The sequence below is a fragment of the Ixodes scapularis genome, unplaced genomic scaffold (genome assembly GCF_016920785.2).
Source record: "Ixodes scapularis isolate PalLabHiFi unplaced genomic scaffold, ASM1692078v2 PGA_scaffold2__306_contigs__length_199485367, whole genome shotgun sequence".
Classification (NCBI taxonomy): Eukaryota; Metazoa; Arthropoda; class Arachnida; order Ixodida; family Ixodidae; genus Ixodes; species Ixodes scapularis.
Window position 1 is genome coordinate 7,334,225 of NW_024609857.1, and position 17,225 is coordinate 7,351,449.

Consider the following 17,225-nt stretch of genomic DNA (forward strand, 5'->3'; position numbering starts at 1 on the left):
GCTACGTTGTGGAAGACAACATGGCGACGCGATGAGCGAAAGTTCCGATCAACTGTTTTCTATAAACACAAGACATCTCCTTTTACACTGCATAAAACATGGAGATCCTTGACATCCTTGTCGAGTCATGATGCAAGGGTTCACAGAAAAAAGTGCCAACGATAGGACAGCATTTTGGAGGAAGAACGCGAAAACCGTTCCAGGAAGGTAAAAATGCAGCCTTTTCTCCCGACTTGCTGTCTCTCTTCAACATCGTTGGCAGGTTGCTGACGGCCGAAAGGTTCATCCGCATATCGTTTCTTTCATGTACACGCGCACGGAGGCATTTAAGCGCTTCCTTGCTCGCAACGCCGGTAGCTGATTGAGTGCGCTTTCGCTGCCAAATGTGACCTCGCATTCGGTGTATCCCAACCCTCCAAACTGTAAACACTCGCCGCCACGCAGGTTCTGGCCATCTTCCAAAATCGTGGTCTCTAAAATCTAGTTCCTGGTTAGTCAGAGTAACGCCTGTGGTTCTTCCTTGTACCCTTTGAACGATCACGTAGCTAGCAATATGCTCCAGTTCGCGTGTGTGCTGCGTGGGCATAAAGGCGCTGAACGAATCGCAATAGGCGACACTCGATTTGAGGACACGTACGCATCAAATGTTTGGCGCGAGTCCTATTAAAGGTATTAGTCTGGATACCTGCCTAATGTGGACTGCTTGCTGCGAGAAACTACGCCAGAGGCCTCTTTTTTTATGCGGCTTCGACCTTGATCAACTCGGCGTAGAAATCCACGATGTTGACCTCTAATAATTCCTAATGTCGTGGTTAATAGGTGTCATGCTGGGAATGTCTGGGTCTGAAAAAGCTGTACGCATGTCACGATCATCTATAGCAGCTGCTAAACCTTATATTTGATGTCAGTGCTTCTGTGTGCTTCAACATTGGCGAAAGGTAGTGTGAAATATGACGTGAATGGTGCACACATTTCGGCTTAAGCGATTGCGGGACATTTTCATTTCTAACACTTTTGCCTCTTGATTTGCTATTAGACTTGCTGGCTTTGGGACAAAACGTCTTGATTACACAAACTAGAGTTTACAAGGAGAAGAATTGAAGAGAGGATTTACTTGACTGTGCTTTCAACTTTGAAATAGAGAAAAAAAGAAACAACAACAAGATATATGACACATTTTCTAATTGTACTAGTGGAATGCAAGCTGATAAGACTTTGGTTGAAAAGTAAACAGTAACCCATACTGACTTCTCCAGTAAAGTGGACATCATTCTCTCATACACGAGCGTCAACACAGAATGGAAGGGATCATGCGTGTCTTTATGAGAAAGTTTAATTTTATGTAGTACGTCAGAATTCTTGGCTGTGTAGATACTCGCGTGCCAGATGACAAAAAAATCTAAAAAAAGTAGACCTCCTTTCCTTTTGGGGTTTTTCTTTTTCAAAGTAATGTTGCATTTCTTTTTCCAGTATCAAACCAGTTTATGGAGCCTCACATCCACCAAGAAAGGACACTATGTAAGTGTTTGCTGCTTGTCAATTTCCTTTAACAAAAATATTCTAAACTGCTGAATGTGTAACCTGTTCTGGTTCTATTTCTCAAATGCCTTACAAGATGTGCACACCATGGAGCGTAACAGGTTGATCTGTACTGAGACACCCGTCTTTCGTCAAATAAAGATAACAAATACTATGTGAAAAAGTGCACTTGTGTGATGCAAACTCGTTTATCTGAGTTACACCGAGTGGAAATGGTACCCATTTGTTTGAAGCCAAGCCAGGTGTCAAGACATCATAAAAAGATTGTCACATTGTTGCACAATATTTTTGTTTGTATGGTGCCCGTGTACTTTGCAAAGGGTCATCGAATTAGAAAAGTATGCATTTCTTATTTCTACAAAAAGTTTAGCTCAGTATGTCAAGATCAAACCATAAAGTTGCGTATGAAAAGAGGCTCTGTTCTAAACCTAGAAATGCTCGTGATACCAGACTTGGTCTGCTGTTTCATATTTTTTTCAAAGTGAAGCAGAGATACTGTAAAACCCTTATTGTTCGCGAGCCCTCAATTTTCGCGAATTTCACGAATTGAAGAATTCGCGAAATTTAAGGGCACGCGAAAATTTCGGTCTTTAAGATTTTTAATGCAGGCGTCTGGAATTCGCGAAATTTAGTGGTCGCGATTATGTCATCTGTGACCGATTCGCGAAAAATAGGGGCCGCGAAAATAAAGGGTTTTACAGTACATCAATGTACATAGTGTAGGTCTAAACCCTCTCTTAACCACTACTTGTTGTGACAACAAAACATGATTAGCGGAATGGTCGACTTCAAATACTGGTTGTGTTGCAAATATTTTGACATTTTCATTAATAGTTGTAGTAATGTGATGTAAATAATCTATTCATATAATCTTTATGACTGAAGCATAATTTCAAGCTTTACTTAACAGTGACATAAAGTGCTTTCATGCAGGGTTGTGGTGTAATCTTTTCTTGTTTAACTATGGCCTTGGGAAGTGCAGAAACCAGAACATGACATTTTTGTGACGTTTCGGTGGTGGTTCTGGGCTGTTTTTTTAAGCAGTAAGGCATCTGCTGTTTGTGCGTCCTCTGTAGTTTTTCCTAGAACCAAAGTGCTTATTAAAGCACCGTGCTCATGCTCGTGAGGTCAGTCGCATTGCTTTAAATTATGCATTTATAGGTGAAACTTTAAATGCGTGCAAAGGCTAGCTCATGCATTTGCGTTTGAATGTGGCCGACTGTTTCAACTGCTTACGAGTGAACACACTAGCGCCACCTGTCGGTTAGCCCTGGAACACTTCCGATCTGTGCATATTTCCTAATGTTTTACGCACCATTCATTTACCATGGGCTTGAAATAATCCTGACAATGTTATAAGCATTAATTTCTCATACATAATGCATAAATTTGATCTCGTAAATGCGTCAAAAATCTTCGGTTTAGCTGTGAGCCAATCAAAAGGGTTGCAGGTTTACCTGATAGGTGGCGCCAGCAGGCCAGTGTACCCAGAGCCGTTTATACTGAGAGAGTTTGGCCAATGGGTGGAGGTTGTTGCCAGCTAGAACCAGTGGATTTCGCGATAACACAAAACGGCGTTACTTCTTTCTCTTCTTTATTCATGCGGAATCGCATGGAGTTCCTACGAGTCAGAGCCCCAAAATGGCGGACGGAAGTAGTTATTCCCCGGCTGTCGGACTATGCTGCTGTGGTGTCCGGACTGTCTAAACCTCCTTTTGAAGGCCAAACTCTCAGTATAAACGGCTCTGAGTGTACCTTTTCATTGTTGGGGTCATCACTGGTAGCCGCACAGTCTGTCGCACTCAAATGCAAGTCAGTGAACCAGCCGTAACACTAGCTTTTAGTTTATGACACCGTCATACTATCTCACTACCGTTGCTGCTTTTCTCCGCTTATTTTATTCCATTTTTGCCATAGAGAAGCAGGTTCTATGTGGGAAAACCACCACCGATGTTTTCTGGCATGTGCTCATTGCCTGTAATTATTGTTAAACAGGGCTTAGCCTCCTTTAAGTTAGTACACTGCTTCATAAAGTGCTACTTTGCCGGAAAAATAACCCTGCACTTCAAAGGAATTTTGTTCTTGGGTTGTCGTTGCAAGCCCTCAAAAATCTGTTATTTTGCCTAGGCCTTCGACGCCGAAGAAAGATGGCCACACCAGTAAGCACAGGAGAAATACATCATCGAGTTCATTCAAAGATTTCCAGGAGAGCACGGACGACGCTTGGGACATTGGCGACGACGAATTTTGCGTTGTGTCAGGTAAAGTTCATAAATGTGGCTGGTGTAGAGACCTTGTGGCATGTAGATAGATCTTCTAGACAAGTATTAAGGTGTACAAGCATTCCTTAGATGGCTCACAGGTAACGTGTCAAATATATGCCTTCAAGGGTTTTCTCTGTTTCTGATACACCCTGCCAGATAGTTGCGGCAGGCTGGATGGAATGCGGTTGTATGCTGCACGACACCGTTAGCATGAACACGACATCGGCAATTTTTCTCATTTCGCTTCTAAGGGGTTTGACGAGCATAGATTTTTACCACTTAGGTTGGTGACCCAAATGAGCATCTTCCATTGCACTAGCGGTTTTTATGACAGAGTTTCACTTCTGAGACAAACAGAAAAAAAGGCAACCACTTGTTTGCATTAACAGTGTCGTGCCACACACATTGTGCTTCCTTTTGTTCATGACTGGGCGAGTCTGCTAAATGGAGGACTAGCTCAAGTCATAGCTGATCAAAGGCAGCGGTTCACTAGAGCAGTCGTTGGGCATTAGCTACAGATGGCTCTTACTTCCATGGGACTGAAGAAAGCCTAGCGCCTGTTTGAATTCATAAATTCTGTCCATCGAGACGCATTCGCTGCATGTATTTGTTTTATGAAGTGCGGGGACAGAGATATGCTTCATGCTTAGCAGCAAATAGGACACTGAAGTGGTCTTGAAAGTTTAATTTTATTTCTTTATATGTAGCAGAGGCATCTTAGACAGCACTGTTCCAAACAGGTGATTCCTTTCCCCTCAACATATACGCGAAATTAACCAATCGCATCCGCCATTGTGCATAAAGTGGGAAAGAGCTAAAACATACGCGTGACGTTCCAGCCTCAATGCCGTGCTGTCTCTAGATTCTCGGCACTAGTTTCGGTTTCAATAGTTACTGCTAGTTTTCATAGGCTGTATTTTATAAACAAATATGTGGCTAATACTCCTAAGAGACATTGGATTGTCAGTACATTCAGTCTCCTAGAAATGAAAAGCACCTTTGGAAAACTCTTTGAATTGCCCTTGGTATTCCTCTCACATAAGACTTCAAGCAAGTTGTGGCCAGGCAGTAGAAGAAAACATAGGTGTATATCTTTATACATTGAATCTAACTGAATAACGGACTAAAGAATTCCTGGCTGTTAGAGCACTGCAAAGCTGATGAATTAATGTTTCAGCCGTAGTTAAAGCAGGAACTTCACTGCATCATCTGTGCTATGCAGTGACGTCGGAAAAAGTTGCACGGTCAATGTGTTGTTCGTAGAGGAACGCCAAACGGGGCTTGCGGACGTTGTCCTTGCAGACGTGAAGATAGTGTCCAAGGTGGTGCAGTCAACGGCCGACTCGGTGATCACCAACCACAGCAAAGCTCAGAACTCGACAGAGGCCGCAGACGAACACCTGCCCTGTGACCTTACGGATGGCTGCTGCTCGGCTGAGAGCCGGGCTGCTGCCATGCAGCGACTGGCCATCCAGAAAGGTCAGTTTTGCTTTGTCTTGGATTGTGGTCTCCAGGGAGGTCTTTGTCATTGGCTTATCTGAGACTGGCCATCCAAAAAAGGTCTGTTCGTCTTGGCGCGTTTTGGACTCTGGCCATCCAGAAAGGTCTCTTTGTCTTTGGTCTGCCATAGATTCTGACCATCTGGAAAGATCATTGAAGGAAAGCCTGAGACTAGGACAAATAAAATAACAGACAGCATGACACAGAATCTCAATTTTATTTTATTTGTACCAGTCTCAGGTTTTCTTTCAATGGTGTTTGCTAACCAGCTTGCCTGCATACTTTCCCTCCTTGCAATTCATCTGGAAAGGTTCCTTTGTCTTTGGCATGTCCTGGGTCCTGACCATCCAGAAAGGTATGTTTGCCGTCGAGCATGTCTTGCATGCTTATGTTGTGTGTACGTGCAGTTGCCAGAATGTCAAGCATCACGCACCACGTGCAAACAGTGTGCTGGTTCCGCTGGCTGGCAGTGATAGCTATGCTTGATCTCAGTGGTTGATAAAGGAGAAGTGTTGGTATCATTGCTTAGAAGAATAGGAATCTGCCACGCGGTACAGCCGTGCCGTTAACTCAGCGACACCATCAATGCGTGCCGACGTATTCTGCCAACCTTCACATCATTTAGCTCTACCGGCTCGCCCGGTTTCACAATGGCTGCCACAGACTAATCGGCGATCTCTTTTTCGGTCTTCATTAGACGGGGTCGGTGCCCCTGAGCATCGTCCCACCCTCCGTTGTCGTCGCCCCCTTTCGAGACGGTGTTTGGGGCGGTTGCAGGCTCGGGCCCCGTCTCGGCCCCGGAGTCCTCGTGCCCCCTGCCGACGGGGCGCAGCGGCCCCTACGGCTTCGGGCCGGGGGTGGCGGTGCGGCACCACGGGCAGCACCCCGCGGCCAACCTTTCTCCCCACCATTCCGTCGCCCAGAACCTCCTCAGTAGCCGGGCCATTCTGGAGAAGTTCCACGGCGCCCTGCACAGCTCCAAGACGGACCTCGGTAGGTGGACACCCCGGGTACAGTGCCTGGAAGGCGTCTTCGACCGGTGTGCTTATCGCGTCTTCAAGTGTTGTCCCTCGATTTCCGCCGACTACGTCGCAGAAGTCTCACGCTGTTGCCTGCCGCGATCCTGGCGACGGCAGAGCAGCGAAGGTAGACGCGGCAGACGCCTGCTCCGTTGTAGTTCGCTCTGCTGCCGGACAGTTCAGGAAAGCTTAGACAGCCAGGAGTTGGGACGCCACGATGACAGTGACCCTTGCATCCACTCGTCTTTCTTGGCAGCATTTCTACAAGGAGCCGCCGGGATCGCGACATCTGACAGCACGACATGCCGGCTGTTTCCCCTGGGGGTAACAACCCCCCAAGGGCAACACTGATGTTTCTGTTATAACTACAGCCGATAAAAAAAGTTGCCCTTGGAAGGCAAGCCCCCCCTCCCTCCCACCCTGAGGGCAACCTTTTTGGGAAAAGAACGACACACGCCAGCTTTTTTTTGTTAAAAAGGAATGTTTGGTTTTTGGTGAAATGGCAAATATTAGGTCAACACTATAGACCTCGGCAACGCATCGCCCGTGACGTCACATCCGTCCGTGATGTCAGATCTTTCTGCAGACCCTCGAGCCTGACCTATAAACCTGCCCCCAGTGCCCAGTCTCAGTTTCTAGAGTGTCTTCTTTTCGGCCAAGTCTTGGCAGCAGTGAATTACATTGCCGTTCCCCTTTTCAGACTCGCTTCGCTCTCTAAGTTGGAAGGGAATCCCCGCTGAAGTTCGTCCTATCACATGGCGACTCTTGGCGGTACGTCACTTCGATTTTCGCAATCGTAAGACTAGGAAACAAAATTGCATGGGATCCCTTTTCCCGACATTATTTGTTGGAAAACATTCGTAGGATTGTAGTGTAGTGGACAAGAGCGCAAAAGACACGGACAAGTAGAAGAATAGGACAGGACAAAGCGCTTTTGTCCTGTCCTGTCCTGTTCTTCTACTTGTCCGTGTCTTTTGTGCACTTGTCCTCTATAATGCATTACCAACTAGCCCAGCAGTTAATTCTTGTAGTGTAAGTCGGGAGATATTCTCGATTTCTTTTCACTTGCCCTAGGGTGAAACTTAAATGTTGGGTATATATGAAATGTTATGCCACATTATACCAAACAAGCCCTCTCTGTCGGCTTGTTTGAAAGTTCACAAGAAACTGAGGTTGTCCTCAGTTTCCTATGATTTGCCATGTCTACTTCTGACTGACCTTGATTTGCAGCATGGTTGGTCATATTTATTTATCGCACTTTTAAAGGCTTTGGCAGGGCATTACATAGGGGGGCAGAGAACACAAAGAGTAAGTAAAGCACTCGCTGTCCACTATACTGCCAATACTGCCAACATTCATATATGAAAATCAAAGAACAAAAGAATATGTGATGTGAATACAACAAAGAACAGAAATAAAAAAGAATACCGTATTTACAACCATAATTAACATTAATCAGATAACTAGAGGTCATGATATCATCAGAGCTAGTCCCTTCTGGAAACAGTGAGGTTGATGATTCATGAAATAAGATGGTGTCAGCAACATCTACAAGATAATTGGGTATGATAGGGGCATGCTTTCATTACAATTTTTATTTTCTGGCATTCTTTTTTAGTATATCTCGGCAGTTTATTGTATTGCAGTCCTAGGATATTTTTTAGAACACATCATGTGTTCTAACTGCAGTAAAGACTGATAGCCTGTTCTGCTGTTGCTTTCATTACAATTTCTTTTTATTTTCTGGCATTATTTTTTAGTATATCTTGGCAGTTTATTGTATTGCAGTCCTAGGATATTTTTTAGAGCACATCATGTGTTCTAACTGCAGTAAAGACTGATAGCCTCTTCTGCTGTTGGCTTGAGTGAACACTGTTCCTTCATCATTGTTTTGTGCAGGGGTATCTGCCAGCCAACTCTGAAAGGCGGGCAGCCGTTCTCGAAAGGAAGCGTGAGGAGTACTTTAATTTTGTGAAGCAGTATTACGACACACGGAATGAAGACATCCACCAGGAAACCTACAGACAGGTAAATTGCTAGACGACACAAAAGGTCCTGATGGTCGTTGCGTCTGCCTGTTTGTTGGCGTAATTACGACGCCAAAGGAGTGCTGCACCCATTTTAAGTTGCAATTTAAGAAGGATATCATGTGCCAGAGAAAAATGCATTTCTGATGGTAAATCTTAAGATGGTCTGTGTGTCTAGAACAAATGAATCAAGCCCTCTTAATTGCCTCTTCCTGGAGGAGACCATGAAATGCATTTTATTAAGCTTTTTTATATAGACAACTGACTACAGCTTTGCTGTGTTTTTAACTAACAAAAATTTTTTTCTAAAGAACGAGGCTTGAGTTGTCTAAGAATTTGTTTCCAATCACAAATTACTTTTTGGCAGAGTTCTTTAAGTAACACAAAGCTTGACAGCATATTCATGAGTACACACACGTGTAGCTGTACTTGATTATCAGCTGCAGGGCACTCATGAACGCTCTAGGTTGTTTTTTACTGCAGTCCATAATTGTTTGTGATCGTGCTGTTTTATAGTCCAGCAGCTGATTCCTCTTCTGCACCACTAGGCAGATGTTGCACTCTTGTTGTTTACTTTGTGGCAGCTAAAACCTTAAACCTGCCCTGCATTGTGCCGCTAACAGAAGCCCTACCAGTGTCCAGATAGGCAGCCGTCTTCTTTTGCCGTTCTAGATACACATTGACATCCCTCGCATGAGCCCCCTGGTGCCATTGTTCCAGCAAGAATCTGTACAAAAGGTGGGCTACACTGATTTCAGTCTCCAGATGCTTGTTACCGAGTTTAGATAAGTGCCCTGAATTCTAGCAGAAGTGGAATTTTCATTTTACAATGTTTCTTTTGGACAATTTGACTCAATGAATCGGTGTTTCTTTCATAAAAGTTAGTCCAATCTTTATCAATCCGTACAAGGGGCAAAACAGCATAAAGAAGTAAACAGAGGTATACAACACAGCAGAGGTGCTCCAGTGTAGAACATAGGGGTCATACTCTTCCTGGTCTAGTTGGTTGGGGGGATTGCATATTCTTAGGTATGCAATATCGCTGTAACCATAACGTCTATTGCAAACTCTGTGGTACTTGCATTTAAGATACCAGGAATAAAACACTGACACTGGTACTGACTCATTAAGTTGCGTAGGGCCACGTGCGACCTCAGTAAATCTAATGCCACTGGCCCCGCTTGGAGACAACTTCAGTTTGTTTTTACGATTTATACTTTCACACGGGAAAAAATCTGGCCTTCTTACTGTGGTGTGAAACGAAACATATGGGGTGCTCAAAGGTTAATTTCCGAGTTTGTTCCGTCCCGTCAGATATTTGAGAGGATCCTGTACATATGGGCCATACGACATCCTGCCAGTGGCTACGTCCAGGGCATGAACGACCTGGTGACACCCTTCTTCGTCGTGTTCCTACAAGAACATGTTCCCCAGGGTAAGCGTGTGATACGTGGAACCAACATCTGCAACTTCATGAACTTGGTGTGATTCTCTAGTGCAGGGGTGGCCAGGCTGACCCGGCCTAAGAGCCGCAAACATAACCACTAAACTTCCAAGAGCCGCGGGGGTGGAAGGGGGGGGGGGGGGGGTGCAAGGCACACTTGTTTGGAGCAATAAACGAAACTCGAACTACTTTCAATCTATCGGAGTCAAAAGCAGTCGAACTGTACATAATGTAGGTAGCAATAGCGCAAGACTACCAAACCGCAACCTGTCTTTCGATTTAAAACGCGTTCCATTTCTCTTTTTGGCAAAATGCTCCTGTGACCGGGAGGGAGGCGGGGGAGTGAGGGGGGGGGGGGGGTTAGGGAAGGGAGCTGCAAGCCGCACTTTAAGACGCGAAGAGCCGCAGTTTGGCCACCCCTGCTCTAGTGCTTTGAGCTTTAAGGTGACCAATTTTTCTTCATCGAGGTTTAACTGCATGTATTGGCCCGTTCAGACACTCGCGGCTCTTTAGCTCCGAGTGCCTTAAAGGAGACATGCAAAGGAAAAAAACATTTTTTAAAACAGCTTAGATGGAAAAAGGATTTCATAAAACGATTTTACAATCAAGAAAAAAAAATGTTTACAGCTATATTCACGGCGCTCTACAAATTTGTAGTTGGCGCCCGTGGGCGCCGTGGAAAAATGGCCCTTATTTATCACGTGACTGGCCCTTATTTATCACGTGGTGCTTGCGCTCTTTCGGAAGCTTTCCATGGCCTCTAAAAGTAACTTATTCATCTTTGTTTGAAGTATAACAAAAGAGTAAGATTAATAAGTAACTTTTAGAGCCCAAAGGAAACTCCCGAAAAAACACAAGCAGACGTGATAGACCTGTGCGCCGGTCAGATGACGGCGGCGGCGCCCCGAAGCAGACGAACTTGTGCGGTGGCGGCGACAGCGGCATGGAGAAACGCGTTGAAGCAGCGTCGCACAACGCTCAGCGTACGGTGGCGGCGGCGACGCAGCGCGGTGGCGCGCGGGCCTACCACGTGACCAGCGGCGGCTCCACAGTCGCCAACTACAAATTTGTTTTGCGCCATAAATATAGCTCTAAGTTTTTTTTCTTCATTGTAAATTCGTTTTGTGATATTCTTTTTCCATCTAGCCTGTTTAAAAAGAAAAAAAGTTCTTTTCCCTTGCATGTGTCCTTTAATACCTCTTAGGATCACTTGCGACGAGAGAACACGCTGCCTGGCGCCATCTATGCGGCGACCCTGGAACTGCATTTCACTAGAGCAAAGGTTAGGCAGTATTCAGGAGGTTAAATGTATGCACTACTTATGGGAAATGGTTGTTCATAACATTAACGAATAAAAATATAAAAATGAAGCTCCTAAAAATAAAATAGAACATACATGATGGCCAAGTGTTCTACCCATAGGTGGCACCAGTGTGTTCTCTCGTCGTAAGAGATTTTAAGAGGTTTCAAAGCACTGAGTCTTAAAATGTTGCAAGTGTATGGACAAGCTTTTATGCATACAGTTAAACTTAGATGTAGTGAAACTCAATGTAGCAAAAATAACAATGTGAAGAAATGTTTTAGTTCTAGCATTCTTATTCATCTCCCACGGGAGATTATGGATGTTGCTCTTTAATTTGGTAAAGATTTTTTGACTGTAGTTTCAATATAATTAAGTTTTTGCAAATCATGCAGGCTCGTACATGCAGCCTTTGTGAGAGAGAAAGATTTACCTTTTCAAAATCTGTCTCGATGGAGATGCAGCGTGCCCCAGTTACACAAAAGTCAAATACTCGGTATGAATCGTGTCATTCTATAGATACTATTAAATGCAATAATCGGCCCTAGTTTTTAAAATTAGGGGGGCACTTTGTCATGCATTTATCTTAAAGGGTTGCTGAACCAAACACTTCACTGTCCATAATAAGTGGCGCACAATCTTTCCATGACCCAGCAGCCACCAGCTTGCGCAAGCACATGCAACGAAATTGACGTCATAGTCCTCCATTCACACTTAAAATGGCGGTGAAATGTGTGGGCTCCGAGGAAAAGGAGAATAAAGACATGCTTTTCATCTCCACAGTGGGGTCTGGTGTGAGAAGTAGGCGATTAATTACTCTAACAAGCACATAGCTTTCACTTGTGGAGATGAAAAAGCTGAATAAAAGGTTAAAAAGCGCGAGCAAACGAGGACAATAAAGAAACACGGGCGACAGGACAGGCGCTTCTGTGTCGTCCGTGTTTCTTTATTGTCCTCGTTTGTTCGCGCTTTTTAACCTTTTATTCAGTAATGGACCAACTAGCCCAAACCCAAGTTTTAATGAAAAACCTATCTTTATTCTCCTTTTGCCCGGAGCCCATACATTTCACTGTCATCTTAAAGGGACACTGACAGGGTATTTATGCTTGCCAAGGTTTTTATTTGTACATTACATATGAGAGCCCATCTACACAGAAAACAATTCGCGGCTCGAAATTCGTTTTCTTTCCGACTGAAAACAGTAGATATAGAACTGGTGGGTTTGAGTCGCGCTCACTCTCTTCTCTGTGTCCACATGCCGTTTTCTATGGTTTAGACACAACCACGAAATATAATCAAAGTTGTAGGTCATCGAAGGCGCACACACAATATTAAAAATAGAAAAAAAATATGATACCAATTTTTTGTGGCATCTAAAAAACTGCAAATGTATTGTTTGGGAAAAAGAAAAGTACCGTAATATCCCGAGTCATCGCCCACCCCCCAACCGCCTGAAATTCGTTAAAAAAGTGGGGTGGGCCATGTCTCGGTGGGTGAGCACAAACACTTAAAAAAAAACGGAAAAAACCGCCTATTTTTCTCTGCGTATCTAGCGCTGATGCACAAGAGATACATCAAACTCAAAACTCGATTTAGTTTCATTGTTTTATAGAAAAGAAATGCTCACGAAAGAATATTTTACTATAGCCAAGTCCGTTGCTTGCATACGCGCTAGAAACACCCCCGATCTGCATATAGCACGAACGTTTGTTCCGTGAAAGAATGTCACCATTATGTTCTCCTAGTTAGTAAAAAAAAAAGAAAGAAAAGTCTACAAGAAAACAGAGAAACCGACCAGGCACAACGAGCGAGGGAGCGAGCGAACCAAAGAAGCGACCAAGAGCAATGCCGGGAAAGCGGGAAAGCCGGCCGTCGCGTTGGCAAATACTTTGGCGTCGGGCCAAGTCGGGCGCCTTGTCAATTGCAAGCTCTTGCGCAACTTTCTTGTTTGGTGGGTACATACGTGCGTCCGTGCACGGCGGGCTATCAATGCACGGTTGGGACGCTCTGCAAACGTCTGTGTAGGACGTTCCAGCAAAGCTCTATTTACGCTTTGGCTTTGCCTAAAATATTGCACAACAGCGGTCGCGACGGGCGGGAAGAAGGAGCGGGTTCGCGGTGACCTTACTTCGGCAAAGACAGACTTTGACCTAACACTCCGCGGTTACCTTAACAAACTCTTATTTTGTTATCTCCATCGTTTTCTTTTCGCACGGATACACGACCACTTTGGGGTCGCTCACGGAGGAAATGCGTAAACAAAAAGAAGTGTCTTTCCCTCCTTCGTTTTACTTTGTCACGGACGTCCTCCAACTGTAAGGTCCGCGGCCGCGTCATTCGGGTAGGATGAGTGTTCGCGGATCCCAGAGTCCGCGCTGGGGTATTTGAAGGGGTGGGCGATGACTCGGTGTTTTTTCGGAAATCGATATTGGCCCAAAAAATGGGGTGGGCGATGGCTCGGGGATGGGCGATGACTCGGGATATTACGGTATCGCAGCCACGTGACTTCTGCCACCTCTCTCCTTTTCTATCTTCCTTCTTCCTCCTCAGTGCAGTTTCGAGCAGTTGCGTTTTTTAATTTATTAAAAATATATGTGATGCTGTATTAAAATATTGCTTGTGTAGTCTTCTAACACCATAATAAATTACCCGGCAAAAAAAAAAAAAGAATTTAGAGTGTTTCACTGTCCCTTTAAGTGTGCATGGAGGACTGTGACGTCAATCTCATTGCGCATGCTCGCGAACATTGTCGGTTGCTAAGTCGTGGAAGGATTGTGCGTCACTTATTATGGGCACTAAAATGTTTTGTTCAGTATCCCTTTAAGGCATCTTTCTATAAAACTTGTGAAGAAATAGGATACAGTACTAGGAGTTGTCAGACCTATGCAAATGGATTGAAGGTTTGAAAGTACAAAAGCTTTCTAACCTTTTAACCTCTTGGTTTCATCCTTGCAGCTTTGCACCTCTCATCTAAGTGCTCTTGCATGGATGTGGTGTGAAAAGCCAACTTCTAGAGTAGTTCTTTGGCACTGTTACATGCGAGGAAAAAAACAAAACATGAGGAAGTATTTTGCTACTTCTGTGTACAGATGTTTAACATGAACTATTAAATTAGCGGTAGAAATAAAGGGCTTTTGGGAAATGCAGCGTGCCCTTATATCTCTGTTTCTTAAATCGTCTATATTGAATTACCCGCTTGTGTTTTGAAATGGCACACAGTTTTCCTGGAGTTTAGTAGAAAGATTTAGTGTGCTAAAGGAACCCAGGATATAGAAACCCAGTTTGAGAACCCGTGCAATTGACATTGAGTTAAGTGCACGCAGTGCATCTGTTCGAATGGCTGTCTGGGGATATTTTGCAAGCAGCTCAGCCACTTGAGCTGAAGAATGGCGTAGCCACGAATATCTTTTGGTGGGGGAGTTAAAATGCATGTGTATATTATAAGGTCGACTTGGTTTTGTGGAGGGGGGGGGAAAGGGAAGTTGAACTTCCATAAGCCTCACCCTTGGCTACGCCACTGGAGCTGAGTATGCAATCAACCCTGTTCACTGAACTCGGAGGGTGAATGGGTGCGTGGTTTTGTTGCAGACCAGGAAGTGGAGACGTTTGACGTGACCCAGCTGGAGCCGGTGGTGCTTCAGGACATTGAGGCTGACAGCTTCTGGTGCATGAGCAAGCTCCTGGACGGAATTCAGGACAACTACACCTTTGCCCAGCCAGGCATCCAAAGCAAAGTCAACACACTCAAGGAGCTCATACAGAGAATAGACTGTGAGCATCACTCACAAGCTGCTCTGGCAGTGTGCTTGTTTATGGTGATTCTGTATATTTCTACCGCATGCACTTTAAGCACCTAAATTTGCACCAGGAGGTCTATGGTGGGGTCATGCTGGGACATTGTGTCGACCTTGTACAGAGCATTATGGGGAATAGTAGGGGGTCTTGGATGGAGTGCAGGGTGAAGAGGAGAAATATTCCGAGAAGTGTGCAACTCTTTCATTCTCTTCTTTTGGTTGTAGTACAGTGCCTGGAATCCATTTTTGACAAGTGAATTTAGTGCCCTATGCTGCTCACACACTATTTGAGCATCCGTTAATACGTACGTTGCCAGGGTCCTCCAAGGAAACCACAGGTAACCGCAATCTTTGCGATCGGTATCAAAAGCAAAAATGAGCCAGCATCAGCGTTGCCGACTTTTGAGGTTTGCCAGTCCGAGGTTACTGGAGCTTATGTCGATTGGCCAGTTGTGGAGTTTGACAAAGAACATGCACTACTACGTGGCTATAGCAAGCAACTTTCATACCCACGGCCGCCCACAGGTTGCCGCAATTGTACCATCGCCAAGCGGGAATCGAGCGGACGAGATGGAGATGGTGAAGCCGCCAGTCAGAAATGCATTCCAAGCACCATAGTAATAGGGCTTCGCGACCCACCCACCGCGGGACATTGTCTGCAAATGCTACGGACACATGCACGGTTGTGCTCATGCGCAAGTCTCCATCACAAATTTCTCTATGTACTGCGTTTCGAGTGCCCGAAACAAACTTCGTAGTCTACCTCTGGCAATAATAATGCTCTATTTTCTTCTCGCACTCAAACAGCCTGTTCATCCCCTGAAGCGCAGAAATCGGGTTCATGATGGAAACAATGAGAACAGAATTGTTTGATCGATGCATCGGATAAAACGGCTATGGTCACTGGCAGAGTGAGAATGGCAGGGAGGTCTTTTAGTTGTTCCGCCTCCAATTCAAACTTTGACCTTCCCACCTTCGGCAACGCTTTGGTGTATCTTGAGCCTCGAGCACGCACGCGCAGCCGAAGCATGATGAAAAGCAACAAGCGAGTGTTGGAGGCCGGTCGTTCGAAAAAGACGCCCAGCTGGACTTGCTTTGTCAATGACCATAGGGAACTGTACAAGCAGTTAGAGTAACAAAGGAGATAAAGCAGCCACGGAGCACCGCTTCTGACGTGGCTCCTGCGTCGTCCCCCCCGCAGCCCCGTTGCACGACCACCTGCAGAGGCACTGCGTGGAGTTCCTGCAGTTCACTTTCCGCTGGATGAACAACTTGCTGATGCGGGAGCTGCCGCTGCACTGCACCATCCGGCTGTGGGACACCTACCTGGCCGAGACGGAGGGCTTCTCCACCTTCCACCTGTACGTGTGCGCCGCCTTCCTCCGCTTCTGGTCCGAGGCCCTGCTCAGGGAGAGGGACTTCCAGGTACGTGCCTCCACTTCCCGCACGAGCGAGGGCGGAAGGTGGCGCAAGAGTTTGCGTAATAATCTCTTTAATTTCTCGAAAAGGAACTCCGATTTTAGGGGTCTCTCGTTTTGTCGGCTCCTGCCGACGCAACTGAGCGCAACGGGTCAGCTGCTCGTGACGCCCCCTCTGCAGATCTTCGTTGGTGTAGTAGTGGTGAACGGAATGTTTTCGCCCTCCCAGGGCCTGATGCTGCTGCTGCAAAACCTGCCGACTTACGACTGGGGCGACGCCGAAATCACCCTTCTGGTGGCAGAGGCCTACCGGCTCAAGTACACGTTTGCAGACGCACCCAACCACCTGCAGATGAGCAAGTGAAGGTCACGGACCGTCGTGCCGTCGCCCTGGCTATCGACGGAGCACAATAAAGAGGAGGAGTCCTTTGAACGGACTCACACAAGGCCTTCAGCAAGTGTGGCACGAACTGCAATGCAGTGATAGCCTCGTTGCAATGTGTTACCCTGTCGAGGGCGTGCGTGCAGTGGTCCTTGCCCGCAAATTTTCGAATTGTATATTTTTGTACATTAAAAGCTGAGATTTCCCCCGTAGGGCAGGAGGAAATTCCAGACGGGCTTGTGGTTGCTCAAGGAATGAGAAGTGCCTGTCAGTTGTGTCGACGGTTCCGGTGTCAGGATCGCATAGAGGCTCCGGAGAGCCTCGTTTTAATGTATGTACGGCATAAAAGAATGCGGTCCTTGAGTAAGGTTAAACTTTTCGTTTGTTTAAGTGTGCGGTCTCAACACACTTGGCCTTTTGGTTAGGAGCTTACGAGATTAAAAGAAGCGTGTTCAACATCCACTATCTTGGTGTGTGTGTCTGTGTCTGGCCATTTGGGCGCTTCTCCGCATAAAATAGCAAAAACAAAACATTTTTC

At 45.6% G+C, this 17,225-nt stretch overlaps 1 protein-coding gene across 1 annotated transcript; it reads left to right on the plus strand.

Annotated features, from left to right (window-relative positions):
* On the plus strand, positions 1-17,152 carry LOC8024874 (TBC1 domain family member 22B). Its single transcript, XM_029987266.4, has 12 exons — positions 1-207; positions 1,471-1,518; positions 3,667-3,800; positions 5,106-5,282; positions 6,081-6,296; positions 7,023-7,093; positions 8,222-8,350; positions 9,022-9,087; positions 9,664-9,784; positions 14,682-14,864; positions 16,089-16,312; positions 16,535-17,152. Exons 1-12 carry the CDS (start codon positions 128-130, stop codon positions 16,667-16,669), a joined length of 1,584 nt encoding a protein of 527 aa, XP_029843126.1. The 5' UTR covers positions 1-127; the 3' UTR covers positions 16,670-17,152.
* The last annotated feature ends 73 nt before the right edge of the window (positions 17,153-17,225 follow it).

Bases quoted from the DNA above. Each gene is read 5' to 3' on its own strand.
- LOC8024874 (XM_029987266.4), top strand. From the start codon at position 128: ATGATGCAAGGGTTCACAGAAAAAAGTGCCAACGATAGGACAGCATTT. The intron at 208-1,470 runs GTAAAAATGCAG...TTCTTTTTCCAG, and splicing joins GCGAAAACCGTTCCAGGAAG to TATCAAACCAGTTTATGGAG. The intron at 14,865-16,088 runs GTGAGCATCACT...TCCCCCCCGCAG, and splicing joins GCTCATACAGAGAATAGACT to CCCCGTTGCACGACCACCTG.